This window comes from Ailuropoda melanoleuca, chromosome 15 (assembly GCF_002007445.2).
Source record: "Ailuropoda melanoleuca isolate Jingjing chromosome 15, ASM200744v2, whole genome shotgun sequence".
NCBI lineage: Eukaryota > Metazoa > Chordata > Mammalia > Carnivora > Ursidae > Ailuropoda > Ailuropoda melanoleuca.
In genome coordinates, this window is record NC_048232.1 from 68,295,431 (window position 1) to 68,311,279 (window position 15,849).

At 35.6% G+C, this 15,849-nt stretch overlaps 1 protein-coding gene across 14 annotated transcripts in view; it reads left to right on the forward strand.

Moving 5' to 3' along the window:
• Positions 1-15,849, forward strand: part of APAF1 (apoptotic peptidase activating factor 1) — a 95,856-nt gene that overhangs the window by 14,289 nt on the left and 65,718 nt on the right. For 11 of the 14 annotated variants that reach the window (XM_019800772.2, XM_002920278.4, XM_034644192.1 and 8 more), the window contains 10 exons: positions 690-873; positions 3,298-3,410; positions 3,512-3,643; positions 5,108-5,346; positions 5,741-5,908; positions 6,836-6,967; positions 10,111-10,224; positions 10,697-10,881; positions 14,202-14,328; positions 15,303-15,428. In XM_019800772.2, the coding sequence (XP_019656331.1) occupies positions 690-873; positions 3,298-3,410; positions 3,512-3,643; positions 5,108-5,346; positions 5,741-5,908; positions 6,836-6,967; positions 10,111-10,224; positions 10,697-10,881; positions 14,202-14,328; positions 15,303-15,428 (1,520 nt within the window). Of the gene's footprint in view, positions 1-689; positions 874-965; positions 1,115-3,297; positions 3,411-3,511; positions 3,644-5,107; positions 5,347-5,740; positions 5,909-6,835; positions 6,968-10,110; positions 10,225-10,696; positions 10,882-14,201; positions 14,329-15,302; positions 15,429-15,849 lie in introns of those variants that run through there. The other 3 variants (XM_019800775.2, XM_019800776.2, XM_034644199.1) reach the window with 3 other exon arrangements.

The window sequence follows — 15,849 nt, forward strand, 5'->3', positions numbered from 1 at the left end:
AGTAACTCTGAAATAGGTAAGGTAAACCATCTTATTCCAGTATAACAGATGAAAGTGAGGTTATTTGCTAAAGATTGCATAGCCAGTAAGCAGTAGAGCCAGACTTGAACCTAACTTCTTACTTCACGTTTCTATATGAGCACCATAATGAATGAGTTACGTGTTCCTGGATATTAGTGGTTCTCAGTCAGAGGTGATTTTGCCCCGAAAGTGACATTTGACAATGTTTGGAAATATCTTTGGTTGTCATAACCAGGGTGGAGGAATGCTACTAGCATCTGGTGGGTAGAAGCCAGGAAGACTGTTAAACATCCTGCAATACATAGGAAAGTTCCTTACAGCAAAGAATTATCTGGCCCAAAATGTCAAGAGTACTAAGGTTAAGAAACTGTGTTGTACAGTGATCACTGATGACATAGGACTGAGACTGTAAATTTTTGTTTGGTAAGATTTTACTGATAAACAGCAGATTTACTTCAAACTTGAGTTTCTTCACATCTTCAGCTTTTCTTAGATTCAGGTTATAAAGCTCAACAATACTCTACAAGCAAAATTTATACCCTGAATCAAGAGAAATTGAAGATAAGATGAGATTGAAAATTGGAACAAATCTGCTACTTATCACTAAAATCTTTCAAAGGAGGACTGTTGTTCAAAGGCCTTACGTTTATTATTATTTTCTTCACTAGGTTGTTTCCCAGGGGGTGTGCACTGGGTTTCAATTGGGAAACAAGACAAATCTGGACTTCTGATGAAGTTGCAGAATCTTTGCACACGGTTGGATCAGGATGAGAGTTTCTCTCAGAGGCTTCCACTCAATATCGAAGAGGCTAAAGACCGTCTTCGCATTCTGATGCTGCACAAACACCCAAGGTACAGATAGTCAAATTTAGTTGGTGCCTGAAGTCCCAATGAGATTTAACCTCTGACACTTTGAGAACGTCATATCTTTTCTTGCTGTTCAGTAAAGATCTAGGAATGAAGCATTGCTTTTCTGCTGTTGTCTTATATTAAAAAATGGCTGCTGTCGGCCTGGAATTGCTACTTTACTTTGCATCCTACCTACTATGTTGCCTCTTGTATACCACCGAGGTACTCAAGAAGTATTTCTTAGGTGAGTTTGTGAGGGGTCTTTGCTAGAAAATGCAAGCTTCTTACCTTGAATCTTATTTCTAATGGATGACATTGAACAAGAGACTGAATAAAGATAGGCACCTGGTAAAAGGATTATTTATTTAATGGGACCCTTGTGTTGTCTTAGTTTTGGGGTGTGCGTGTGTGTGTGTGTGTGTATATATATATATATTTTTTTTTTACATATATATGTAATTATTCTACTTCTGTGAACTTCAAGAGTTTATTTTAATTCATTCAATAAATATCATTATAATTACGTGCCAGACACTGTTATCAATTGTTTCACAGTTTTCATTAGCCAGAAGGCAGACAGTAGCTTAGTAACTAATCAGTAGTTAATCAGCTGGGATTCAGTCAACAGTTTGATCTCCCTGATCTAACAGCCATTCTTTCATTGGTTCATTTAACCAACATTGAGTGTTGTGCCAGGTTCTGGGTCAAGTGCTGCAAGTACAAAGATGAATTAAGCCTTCCTTGGGAGTTCAACAGTAAATTGGGTGACAATTAGGTAATGGCTCTAAACTTTTTTTCAATGCCTCGGTGCAGCTGATGATGCAGTACACTTTCATATGTAGCAGTGGCTGAATATGGCTGTGATTCTTAAATTGGTAAGGGGATTAATATCAGAATATTGGGTGAGAGTAGTAATTTTGGAAAAGCCTCTTAGGTGATTCTACAGAGGACAAGCTCCTTTCTCTCTGGTTTCTTTCTCTTCCAGATCCCTCTGTTATTGCTCTCTCCTCTTGGTAGCCACTGGTATTGATTTTCCTGAGGAAATGGGATTGAGACCACTATGTTTTGTTTTGTTTTGCTTTGGTTTGCTTTGTTAGATAGGGGTGAGGAAGGAGGAGAGAGAGAGAGAAAGCATCTCTAGCAGGCTCCACACGCAGCATGGAGCCCGACGCGGTGCTCCATCTCACGACCCTGAGATCATGACATGAGCTGAAATCAAGAGTCAGGTGCTTAACCAACTCAACCCCCCAGGGGCCTCAAGACCACTAAATATTACCACTTTTCTTGTGCAGTAACTTTTCCCTAGTCCTGCTTCCCTACTCTGTGAAAATAAAAGTGATTTCTATTTAGAAAAATATTATAAGTGCTATCAGATGTATCAGACCATGGCTTATAAAGTCATTCTTTTTGTCTCTCTCTTAGCATTTTGGTTTATACTTTTGCAATTTTCCAGGCTATATATGTACCCAGAATCTTTTTTTGTAGTGCACAGAAGTAGTGTGCCATTAGGATAAAAATGCTAGTGTATAATTATGCTATCAGCTTTTAGTTGTATTTTTTCTCCATCTGTTCTGCTGAGTTCAAAAAAGTTTTTGGAGAAACCAATCAAGAATTCGCACAGAGGTTCTTTGTCATTAGAAATAAACAAACTGATTTATGGATGGGAAAAAACCCCGCTAGTGTACCAAATGAAGGGTAATATTCTTGCTAGTGCATTTTATCAGGTTGGAACATATGAAATTGCTAGTTTTGTAGGTAAAAAATGGTCAAATATAATTATTGTTATATGATTGATTCTAATGCTAACCTGAGCCCAGTTCTCATTTAGTTTTGGTGCTTTAAGACTGAATTAGAAAAATCTCATTACCTGGATACTTCTTTTAAGGCACTCGGCAACCAATTTTTAACACCTACATGGTACACACAGTTCACTTTTTATAGGTTCCCTAACTTTAAAATGCATTCATTGTTTTGGGGTGGGAAGAGAGGAAAGTCTCTAATTTTTTTTCCTTATTTGATTCAGTATATTATGAAAGGAATATAGCAAAGAAAAGAGGAAGAGCCATGAAATAGGCATCTTTATTTTGTAAATTTAAGACATTATCCTTTTTTAAGGTGGCATTATCCTTTTTTATTTTTATTTTATTTATTTATTTTTTTTAAAAAAGATTTTATTTATTTATTCGACAGAGATCGAGGCAGCCAGCGAGAGAGGGAACACAAGCAGGGGGAGTGGGAGAGGAAGAAGCAGGCTCACAGCGGAGGGAGCCTGATGTGGGGCTCGATCCCATAACGCCGGGATCACTCCCTGAGCCGAAGGCAGACGCTTAACCGCTGCGCCACCCAGGCGCCCCTATCCTTTTTTAAAAGAGGCTTAAAATAATAAATATCATTACTGATTCAATATATATATATTTTTTTAATTAGGTCTCTGTTGATCTTGGATGATATTTGGGATCCTTGGGTATTAAAAGCTTTTGACAATCAGTGTCAAATTCTTCTTACAACCAGAGACAAGAGCGTTACAGATTCAGTAATGGGTAAGGATTAATTTACTTTTTACTTTCTTTATGTTTTAATTCAATTAGATTTAAATATATTTAAACCAAATTATTTATTATATCTTGTGATTTTGTTGCAGGTCCTAAATATGTAGTCTCTGTGGAGAGTGGCTTAGGAAAAGAAAAAGGACTTGAAATTTTATCCCTTTTTGTTAGTATGAAGAAAGCAGATTTGCCAGAGCAAGCTCACAGTATTATAAAAGAATGTAAAGGTATGGTTATTTTGTGTATGAAGGAATTACAGAGAGATTAATTTTGCCCTTTTGTGAATTAAGCTATTGAATATTTAGCACATGAACATCCAGAAACTTTACTAGAATATTTAGTATTTTAGTTTCTTCTCTGATACCCTAAGTAGATAATAATATTTTGGTATTCATTTATTCATTGAAATAATATTTAATGAACACCCATAATATGTTAGTGGGAAGGGTTAGATGAAGACATGACTTCGGGCAAAGAATAAAAAATATAGTGAGAATCAGAGAGAGTTATACATTTTTTGGTTGGGATTTTATAAAAATAGTATTCTAATTTGATAGGTAAAAACTGGTGTTGTCCTCTTAATTTGCATTTTTTATTAGTGAAGTTAAACTTTTTGCTGGTTTATTGAATATTTGCATTTCAAGAAATTATCCTTGACTCAATTTTTCTTTTCTAACTATTGAAGCTATTAGCTCTTTGCCATATTTTTGCAAATACTTTCCCCTAGCTTTTTGTCTGCTTTTTAATTTCATTTATAATATTTATTTGACATACAGAAATTTAAAATTTTATATAGTCACATCTGTCAGCTCTTAACATTACTTCTTCCACTGTTGTTAATACTTCAGTAGACCTGTTGTTTCTTTTGCCATCAAATAGATACTTGGTTTTGAGTTAATTGACTTTTTTAAAAAAAGATTTATTTGAGAGAGAGAGAGCTGCACACATGAACACAAGGGGTAGGGGCAGAGGGAGAGGGGGAGGGGAAGCCAACTCCCTTAGTGGGGAGCCACGCCTGGGGCATGATCTCAACCCTGAGATCATGACCTCAGCAGAAACCAGGAGTTGTATGCTTAACCGACTAGCCACCCGGGCACTCCAATTGAGTTAACTGACTTAAGAAATATGTTAGAAAAGAACACTTTGTATTCATTATAAAGGTGATGCATTTCCATTTTGAGACATTTGAAAAAATGTGTGAAATGATTAAAAAAAAAGAATTTACCCATAATTTGATAATTATTAGCATCATGAGAGTATTTCTTTCAGTCTTTTAGGACATATAAAACTTTGAAAAAAATACTGAGATTACAGTGGAATACATGATTTGAATCTTGCCTTTTCATATAGCAAATCTTGAACATTTCTCATGTCATTAAGTATCTTTTGAAAAAAATTACCAATGGCATAATATTGTGGTAACTTCAATTTATTCAGTCATTTCTCTGTTATTGTTTAAGATTTTTCACTATTTTAAATAATGCTGTGATGAATATCCTTAGAGGAATTTTTCTTATTTCTAATGGCTTTCTTAGAATAAATATCTAAAGTGAATCCAAGAGTTATAAATATTTTAAGGGTTTGGATAACATACAGCAGAAATTGTTTTTTTAAGAATAGAGTGACTCAGTGGTAATTTTGAAATGAGACAATATTCATGCAGTGACTTTGTTGTTTTGTTCTGTTTTTAGGTTCTCCTCTTGTAGTGTCTTTAATTGGTGCACTTTTACGTGATTTTCCCAACCGTTGGGATTACTACCTCAGGCAACTTCAGAATAAGCAGTTTAAGAGAATAAGGAAATCTTCTTCTTATGATTATGAGGCTCTGGATGAAGCCATGTCTATAAGTGTTGAAATGCTCAGAGAGGACATCAAAGATTATTACACAGATCTTTCCATCCTTCAGAAGGATGTTAAGGTGCCTACAAAGGTAATAGAAGGACCAACAATCCTTGTCCTTGGATATTTATGGCATGTAACTGTTGATACAGTACCAAGGATGTTGTTACAGAGGATATCAGAAAGTTAAGACCTGTGTCACTGAGGTGGGGTGAGGGGGTGTAAACATCCCACAGCTCTTAATCTCCATCATGAGCTTGATGTTGAACTCAGATTATTTCCTATTCTCAGTTCTAGTGAGGCTGGAGAAGCATCTGACTTCTATTTTCTATCTTGACGAATAGTTGAGCTTCTTCATATGAAGTGGAGATACTGTTATTCAGGGCTTTAGGATACGATTTGTGTGTGCGTGTGTGTTAACACCTTATCTGCAATCCTGGTAATTGTAGTTTTGTGGTATATTAAATGCTTAAAATGGTTTCTAGGTGTTATGTATTCTCTGGGACATGGAAACTGAAGAAGTTGAAGACATACTGCAGGAGTTTGTTAATAAGTCTCTCTTATTCTGTGATCGGAATGGAAAATCATTTTGTTATTATTTACATGATCTTCAGGTAGATTTCCTTATAGAGAAGAATCGCAACCAGCTTCAGGTACTTGCATCTTTGTACGTTTTTAAATTTTTTTTATTTTGAAATAATTTTAACCTGATAGAAAAGTTGCAAAACAGCAGAGAGAGTTTTATTCATGTACCTTCATCTAGCTTCCCCCAATGTTAACATCCTACATAATTATAATACAGTTATCAAAACCAGAAAATTGACAAAGATAGACTACTGTTAACTAACTCACAGATTTTATTTAGATTTTGCTAGCTTTCCTTCTAATGCCCTTTTTGTGGTTCAGATCAAGATCCCATATTGTGGGGCGCCTGGGTGGCTCAGTTGTTAAGCATCTGCCTTCGGCTCAGGGCGTGATTCCAGAGTCTTGGGATTGAGCCCCGCGTTGGGCTCCCTACTCTGCTGGAAGCCTGCTGCTTCCTCTCCCACTACCCCTGCTTGTGTTCCCTCTCTCACTGGCTGTCTCTCTGTCAAATAAACACATAAAATCTTTAAAAAAAAAAAAGATACCATATTGCATATAATTGTCATGTTTCCTTAATTTCCTCAAATCTCTGAAAATTCTTTCTTTATCCTTCATTGTCACTTTTAAAGAATACTAGCCAGTTATTTTGTATAATGTCCCTTAGTTTGGGTTTGTCTGATGGTTTCTCATGACTAGAGTAAGGTTATATATTTTTGGCAAGAATACTACAGAAGTCGTGTTGCGTCCTTCTTAGTGCATCATATCAGGGTGTCAGTATGTCTTGTTGTCAGTGATGTTAATGTTGATCACTTGGTTAAAGTGGTACCTGCTAGTTTCTCCACTGTGAAGCTACTGATTTTTTCCTTTTGTAATTAATAAGTATTTTGTGGGTAGATTCTCTGCACACTTTTAAAAAGCTTTGTAAGCTGTAGTTACTGTGATGCTTAGGTTATGAAATTGTTTCTGTCCTCTAAAATGTTTCATTTGGGTTTCAGGATCTGCATAAGAAGATAATCACTCAGTTCCAGAAACATTACCAGCCACATACTCTTTCACCAGATCAGGAGGACTGCATGTATTGGTATAATTTTCTGGCCTACCACATGGCTAGTGCCAATATGCACAAAGTAAGGTGACCCATTTAAAAATTATTATTGGTTTTTAAGTATTATTTATTTATTTATTTGCGAGAGAGAGAGAGAGAGAGAGAGAGAGAGAGAGAGAGAGAGAAAACGAGTGGGGGAGGGGCAGAGGGAGAAGCAGACTCCCCGCAGAGCAGCAAGCCCTATGTGGGACTCCAACATGACCTGAGGTAAAGGCAGACACTTAGCCACCCAGGTGCCCTAAAAATTATTATTTTTTTATCTCACTTTTATTTCATCCTATGTTTAGAATTTTCTTTTATTAGTAAAAATAGGATTATAGCCTATGTAAGTATTTTTGTTCTTGTTATACTTTTTACCTATGGTGATTTAAAAAGGTACCTTAGTAACTGTAGTAAATGAACCACCTAAAAATTCACTCTCTGCTTACCAGTAGCTTTCCTTTTTGGGCAGTATGGGTTTGTGTTTTTAGGCTTTGAGAGGAAATGGAGAATGGGAAATTATATTCATTCATTCAGCAAGTGTTTATTGGGTGCCGGTTAGCTACGGCACTAGTCTTCATTGTGAAGATATACCATAGGCACAAAGTCCGTGCTGTCATTGAGCTTACATTCTGTGGGGAGAGTAGTAAATTTGTCCTGTGTTGGGAGTAGTAAGTGCTCAGCACGGAAGGAGAAAGTGATGATACAGAATCATCATGATTTGTGATGGATTTGGTGTGCATTGTAAGATGACTCCAAGCTTGCACAACAGAAAGAATGGAGTTGCCCTGAACTGAGGTTGGGATGTCTGTGGGCAGACCGGGTATTTTTCAGGGGCTAAAGGGAAGGTTAGGAAATTGTTTTGAAAATACTGTCTCATATGTATTAAGACTTCTGACTGGAAATAATGAGTATATAGTTGGGTATATGAATCTGGAATTCTGGGAGGAAATTATGGACCAAAAATAAAATTTGGGAATCATCACCACATAGATGACATTTGAAATCATGACTACCAACTATTCAAAATGTTAACATTTTGGAAAACCATTTGTACTTTGAGTAATTTATCTATACTTAGGTATGTTCTCTCTTGTTTAAAAAAAATGGTGTATTCTTGTACCCTGTTTTTTTCACCTAGCAAAATATAGTTTACGTTTAATACTGTACGCATTGGAATGAAGGTATTCCAATAAATATCTGTGCCAAATTTACTTTAACTGTAATTGTTGCACATTTAGGTTTTCAGTTTTTTGCCTTTATGACGCTGTAATGAACAATGTTGTTTGTCTTTGCACCTATGTTATTTCCTTTGAAAATTTTTTGAAGTGGGATTATTGGGTCAGTGCATCTTTTTAAAACTTGGTATGTATGATAGTGTGACAGGATTCAGTTTATTCTTACCTTTTTAGCCTTTTTTTTCCTGATTTTTAAAGATAATTTCTAATTTTTAAAGGTTTTTCATTGGAAAAATTTGGGAAAAAAACTATAAGGAATGTGAAAATGACTGTTACTGCTAATGCTTTTGTGTGTAGTTTTCCAGATTGTTTTGCTGCTCAGGTACACATACCTATTTTTTTTTTTAATTTTAATCTTAATTTTTTTAGAGAGAGAGAGTACATTTGCAAGCAGGGGGAGGCTCAGAGGGAGAGAGAAAATCCCAAGTAGGCTCCAAGCCCAGTGCAGAGCTTGATGCACTCGATCCTACAACCCTGAGATCGTGACCTCAGCCGAAATCAAGAGTCAGAGACTTAACCGACTGAGTCACCCAGGCGCCCCCACATACTTGTTCTTTAAACCCAAATTAGGATCATAATAGAAGTAGTTTTATATCTCTTTTGTTTCACACTTAACTGTCGTCTTTTTACCTGAATTTATGTAGAGTGGAAAGATTTTTGAAGCTGTGTACTATTTCATTGTATATTGATCAGTTGGCTTATGGACAGTTAGATTGCTTAAGCACACTTGTCTGATTATTTTCTTAGGACACATTTTTATAAGTGTAATTTCTGGGTCAAATGGTATGTACAGTTAAGAATTTTAATACAGATTACCAGACTGTCCTCCAGAAGGGTGCTTTGAGTTACATCACTATCCACAGCATGTGAGAGTGTTCATTTCCTCTGACTCCAGCTAATATTCTTATTGCTGCTTTTAGTCTTTAGAAATCTGATTTTTTTTTTTTAAAGATTTTATTTATTTGTCAGGGAGAGGGAGAGAGAGAGAAAGCACGCAAGCAGGGGGAGTGGCAGGCAGAGGGAGAAGCAGGCTTCCTACTAAGCAGGGAGCTGATGTGGGGCTCGACCCCAGGACCCAGGGATCATGACCTGAGCTGAAGGCAGATGCTTACCGACTGAGCCACCCAGGCGTCCCTAGAAATCTGATATTAAAAAATGCTGAATCTTTGTTGTTTCATTTAGATTACTGCTGAGGTTTTTGGCCATTTGTACCTTTTATTCTGTGCATTTAGTCTCATTCATTGCTTTTACCTATTTTTTTGTTAAGGTGTTTCTCTTATTTTATTAGAATTTTCTATAAAAAAATATTAAGGCCTCATCTATCATGTGCTGTGAATAAATATTTTTCTTTTTTGTCAAATTTATATTTTCAACTATATTGAAGGTTTTTGAGTTTTTATGTAGTTAAGTGCACATCTCTTTTTTTGTACTTTTGCTTTGGTGTCATGTTTGTAAACATTTCCTTCATCCTAGGGTTATAAAAATATTTACTTGTATCTTCTAGAATTTTTTGAGGTTTTCTATTTTATATTTAAGTGTTTAATCCAGCTACAATTTATTTTGATTTAAGGTGTGTGGTCCATTTTATGTTTCTTTGGTTCCTTTTAAAATAGCTTCCTTTTTGTCCTTAAATTCTAGTTATCTGCTAAGTTTCTTTCAGTAGTGTTAGGATAGGGGTGGTAGGGGCACCTGGGTGGCTCAGTCAGTTAAGTGTCTGCCTTTGGCTCAGATCATGATCCCAGGGTCCTGGGATTGAGCCCTGAGTCAGGCTCCCTGCTCAGCTGGGAGTCTGCTTCTCCCCTGCCCCCCCCATCCCCGCTTGTGCTCTCTCTCTCAAATAAATAAATAAAATCTTTATTAAAAAAAAAAGATAAGGATGATAGAGTTAAAATTCTTTGATGTCTTTAACAGTATCCTCATCTTACTTTTTTTCTTTTTTTTTTTTGAGGAACTTTGTGCTTTAATGTTTTCCCTGGATTGGATTAAAGCAAAAACTGAACTTGTAGGCCCTGCTCATCTGATTCATGAATTTGTGGAATACAGGCATATATTGGATGAAAAGGTATAATTAGAATGAAAAATAAGTTCTTAAAAGGCAATTCATTTTGTCATTTAATTCTAGGTTTAATAGTGGGGATGAACAGAATAAAAAGGACAAAGAGACATAATTTCCTCACTTTGACCGTAGATTATTCTCATTATTTTGCTTCCTAGCCTACTGGGAATGTAGATGGGATTGAGGTTTGAAAGTTGAGGAAGCGAAGTGACCACTGGGTTTTCTCGTTTTGTTTTGTTTTTTGTTTTTTACACAAGAATGTATTAAGAAAGTAATACTTGGATAATGAGTTTTTTATATTGTGTTTAAAAATCTGGAGAGGGTCACCATATATTTGTTACCTCATGGTTGGCTATTTAATTTTAGCTCACATAGAGAATATCTCATTTAAGCCTTTAAAGTGACAAGATCACAGAAACAGAAAAATGTCAGATCTTGGTTCTGGTTATCTTTCTAAGAGATTTCAGTTTGTTCATAGGATTGTGCAGTCTGTGAAAATTTCCAGGAATTTTTATCTTTAAATGGACATCTTCTTGGACGACAGCCATTTCCTAATATTGTACAACTGGGTCTCTGTGAACCAGAAACTTCAGAAGTTTATCAGCAAGCTAAGCTGCAGGCCAAGCAGGAGGTCGATCATGGAGTGCTTTACCTGGAGTGGATGTAAGTAGGTTAGGAAAGAAACCAAAGGGAGTGGAGTGCTAACTGTGCCATTATTTTTCAGGTAGTGAATAAGTTCACTCCAGGAAGATTTAACTACTTTGGAAAGGGCTGGAACTTTTAATAAGCATTCTTACTTATTGAAAAGTTCTGGAGAATTGAGCATAGGAGAAATACATATTTTCAGAGTCCATAGAAATAGACGTTTGCCTGTAGGCATTTTGACCAGTCATACTAAATAATAATACCAAATGGTTTACTTATTGTAACATAGTTTATTAGTGAAGGACATGGGCTTTGAAGCCACAAACTTGATTGGAGTCTCAGTTCTGAAACCTGATAGTTTTGTGATTTGGAACAAATTACAGGTTGTTCTTTTTTCATATATAAAACAGAGATAGCAATTCTTTGAGGTATTATTTTTGTGAAGATTGAAATGAGATATTGGATATAAAGTGATTAGCCTTTGCCTTTCACATAGCCCTGATTAAACTTCCACTGAATTTTGATTATTCTAACTCCTAAAAGAGACTGTTCAGTTTTGCTCTTGCCTTAATCTTATCAATTAGAAAAAGGAGATGGTTAACTCATCTTTTTAATGCCTGTTCTATACGATATGTTCACGTTACTCATTTTATCATCAAACCTTAGAAGGTAAATATTATTTGCTTTATTTTACAAATGAGAAAAGTGAGGCACAGAGATGTTGAGACTTGACTCAGCTCGTGTAGCTTGTTGAATGGAATTTAATTCCTGGGTCTGTCTAGCTTTATTTTCCATGTGCCTTCTGTATGCCATGCTTCTCTTATAGCTAGAAATAATGAACATGAATGGTTGTCTTTTCACATGTATAATTTATATCTGAATTGAACTCTAGGTTGATATCTGCAATATTTATTAGTCCTGGGCCCTCTCTCCAAATTGGTTGCCGTGGGTGATTTCCCTAATTCATTGAAGCTAGGGTAAACCTGTCTGTATTGTAGAATACTTGCTCACTTTATATCGTAGCATTTGTTTCACTTTATGGTGATGACCTATTTTTCTCTGTTATTAGCCCATACATTCTGTAGTTTAGAATAGTTTGGAGGTTAAAATTAACAGACTTTGGCTCTAGACTGCCTGGGCTTGAAACCCAGTCCTGCTTTATTGGTTTTATATAATGAGGGATAGTTATTAAACTTCTCTCACCTAATAGTGCTCTTTCATAGCATTATTGAGAAGATTAAATGAGGTACGTGTGTATATAAACATATACACACAGAGAGAGTGCTTAGAACAATATCTAGTTCATAGAAAGTCCTCAATAAATATTAGTTATTAAGAATGGCATTTAGCATTTTGCCTGGTCCATATAATTGGTAGTTGATTTGCAAAAGAAATTTGTGGAAGATAGACTGATAGTGGTTGAAATAGAATTAATACTTGGTCTGATAATCAAATGAGCATAGGTTTAGTTCATGTTCTCTTATGACTTGAGTTTTTTTTTTTTTTTTCCTTCCCATTCCATCAACTGCGTTTCAACTTGTGATGTTCTTTCACAGAATGGTTAGTCATTCATAGCTGAATCTTTTAACTGGGTTTGACCAGGTCATATTCAAAGAATGCTTTACTTTAGTACTAGAAGGATTTTTTTTTTCCTGTAGAAAAGTTTAGATTGCTATAAGCTTAAATTTAACTGAATTATAGCTTTCAAAGAAATTATTTGTTCATGCATTCATTTGTTATTTCTTTAATACTTTTTGGCCATCTGTTGTATGCCTATCATTGCGACAGTCACTTTTCTGACCTTTGGGGAATTGAGTAGTTACAACAAGGGGAAAGAGAGAGTACTTTTTTAGTCTAATATTTTAATCTTTGCTAGTAATTTACCTGGTTTTCTTCTAGGTTCTCATCCCTTTAATTCTTATAGGTGTTTGTTTCATTGTTTCTAGTAAATTATAATACTTTCTAGGCAAGAGCTAAGTCTGATTTACCTTTTGTGTTCCCTTTTTTCATTTGGTCTATCTTGTGTGTAGTTAATTTTTTTCAGGTTTTTATTTAAATCCTAATCAGTTAACATATAGTGTAATATTGGTTTCAGGAATAGAGTGTGCTTAATTTTTTTTAAAGAATAATAACAGTGGCATCCTTATGTGCCAGGCACTGTTTAGAGCAGGTATCATTACTCTTGTTGTACATATGAGGAAATGGAAACTTACTGGTTCAATAATTTGCCTAACTTTACATACCTAATCTGACTCCTAAAATAAGCACAACGCCAGTTAACATATTTATTTTACTCAAAGTGACTGGGGTGTTTGTATATGAAATTCTGACATTGTTCTGATACTTTACCCCTTTAACCCATGAGAAATAACATTAACTGCACTAGTGGAATAGTTAGTATTCAGTAGATTAAGATACAAAGAAAATGATATTGCCTTATCCTTTTTTCCTCTATGAATAATTGTGGTTAGAGAAGAGCAAATTTAAAGTACATCATTGTGGGGCATCTGGGTGGTTCAGTCGGTTAAGCGTCTGCCTTTTGCTCGGGTCATGATCCCAGGGTCCTGGGATCAAGCCCCGAGTTGCATTGGGCTCCCTGCTCAGTGGGGAGCCTGCTTCTCCCTCTCCATCTGCCCCTTCCCCCTGCTTGTGTGCTCGCTCGCTCACTTGCTCTCTCTCAAATAAATAAAATTAAAAAAAAAATAAAGTACATCATTGTTAACGGTGGGTGTAGTGTCATACTTTAGGGAATGAGCTTCATTTTGCTGTGGCTTCTTTATTTTTAAAAATTTTTAATTATTTTAGAGAGAGAGCGACTAGGGGCAGAAGGAGAGAGAGAATCTCAAGCAGGCTCCATGGCCAGTATGGAGTCGTGTGGTGGGCTCACTCTCACAACCCTAGATCATGGGCCTGAGCTGAAATCAAGAGTCGAGTTGCTTAACCTACTGAGCCACCCAGGCGCCCTGGCTTCTTTCCCTTTAAGAAAACGGAGATTTTTTTTGAGGGTATCCTTACATAATGTTTTCTCTGCACATGTTATCATTAATGTATCAAAGGAAAATAGAAAGTAACATCTATTTGATTAGATTTCTCCCAACTCAGAGACATTTGCAGCACCTGACAGGTTGCTTTATACAGGGTAGCATTTCTCTTAAAAAACCACTTTCGTAATGCTTTTTTCCTTCAGGAGATATGTGCTGTCATTTACATGTTGATAACTTAATTTTGAGAATTTTGTATTTTTGGCAACACAACAATGTTAAAAGACAGTTTACTTTATTACTGAAAAAAATTACTTTTATTTACTGGGTTTCTGTTCGTTTTCTCCTTGTATGTAGAAACAAAAAAAACATCAAGAATCTTTCCCGCTTAGTTGTCCGCCCCCATACAGATGCTGTTTACCATGCTTGCTTTTCTGAGGATGGTCAAAGAATAGCTTCTTGTGGAGTTGATAAGACCTTACAGGTAAAACATATCTCTTGAGAAAAATTCAAAGAGGCGTGTACCCAATACTGTTCATATTAGAATATATTTAAATCTGAAAATTGAAGAAAATTGCACATTAGAAGTAGAGAAATCCAAATCTCTTGAACATTTTATGAAAGCTTTCTCTGGAAATTTAGAAGATGTGGTTGTGTGTTTTCATAATTTTAAAGTTGCCAAGTGACATAAAAGTACCTTTTACCCTAGCAGTCAGTTACTGCCATCCATGCGCCCTCTAAGAGTAATGAGGAAATGCAAATTGTTAAAAGATGTAAGGACTCCATAGCACAGTGAACAGAGCTCTGATTAAAAAACAGTGATTAAGTGAAATACCTACTTTATCACAGGTTCAGACACAGATTTCTGACTATAAATAGGAATTAGCCTAGATATTTCCTAAGGTGCTTGAAGCTGCTTAAGTTCTCGTTTGTTTTTGGGATACATGAATGAGTGGTTTTCTTTAAATTTGTGCTCTGCCTTTTGATTTTGAAGTTGAAACAAGATCAGATTAGCTAAAACTTTGATATTTAGATTAGGTTTAGTCTTTGCAAGATTATGACTATAAACCTTATTTTTATATGTGTGCTTTATTACTAATTTTATTAATTTTGATTTTTGAGCCCCAGAAAGAAAACATACTGAATGAGTTTTCTGTTTGATTAAGAATTTGCCAACCAAAAAAAAAAAAAAGAAGAAGAAAAAGACTTTCGCCAAATAATCTCAAGAACTGAAGCTATACTCTGCTAACTCTTTTTATTGATCCTACAAACATTTAATAAGGGATAGTTCTGTATGTTAAGGCATATAAATTCTGATAGATATTCTGCTTTTTGGAGTGGTTTTGCCAAAGTTCATTACTATTGCAAAATAATGTGGATTAAGATCTTTTAAAGAAAGATTTTTATCGAATGGTGGCCATTGGTTTATGGTAAAAAACTTTATTGTTGCTCGTGCAGGTGTTCAAAGCTGAAACAGGAGAGAAACTGCTAGAAATCAAGGCTCATGAGGATGAAGTGCTTTGTTGTGCATTCTCTACAGATGACAGATTTATAGCAACCTGCTCAGTGGATAAAAAAGTGAAGGTACGGAAATATTTTTCACTTCAGTTGTAATTACCATAGAATTCATTTTCTTCTTCCATAGTAGAGGGACTAGGGTAAGTAGGGGTAAAGGACTCTTACCTATTGATCTACTAACTTGAGGCAAACCAGTTTTTATCCACTGCAAATTAACACTATTTAAGCACCAGCAAAAATGTCTAGGTTTCTCAGCCTGAGATACTTACCAGACAGCTGGGAGAAACAATTACAAATTAATGAGTTTCCCTGCTGTTTATTATTGATAGGTCTATGGGATAAATATCGGTTGGAATCTTTGAGGGCATTGTGATTGAAAGTGTTGCTGCACAAAATTACTGTCTGAGATTGGATTCCTGTTGTAAAATACATAATTTGTGAACTGCAACCCAGATTTTTTCTTTTTTTTTTTTTTAGGGAGTGCAGA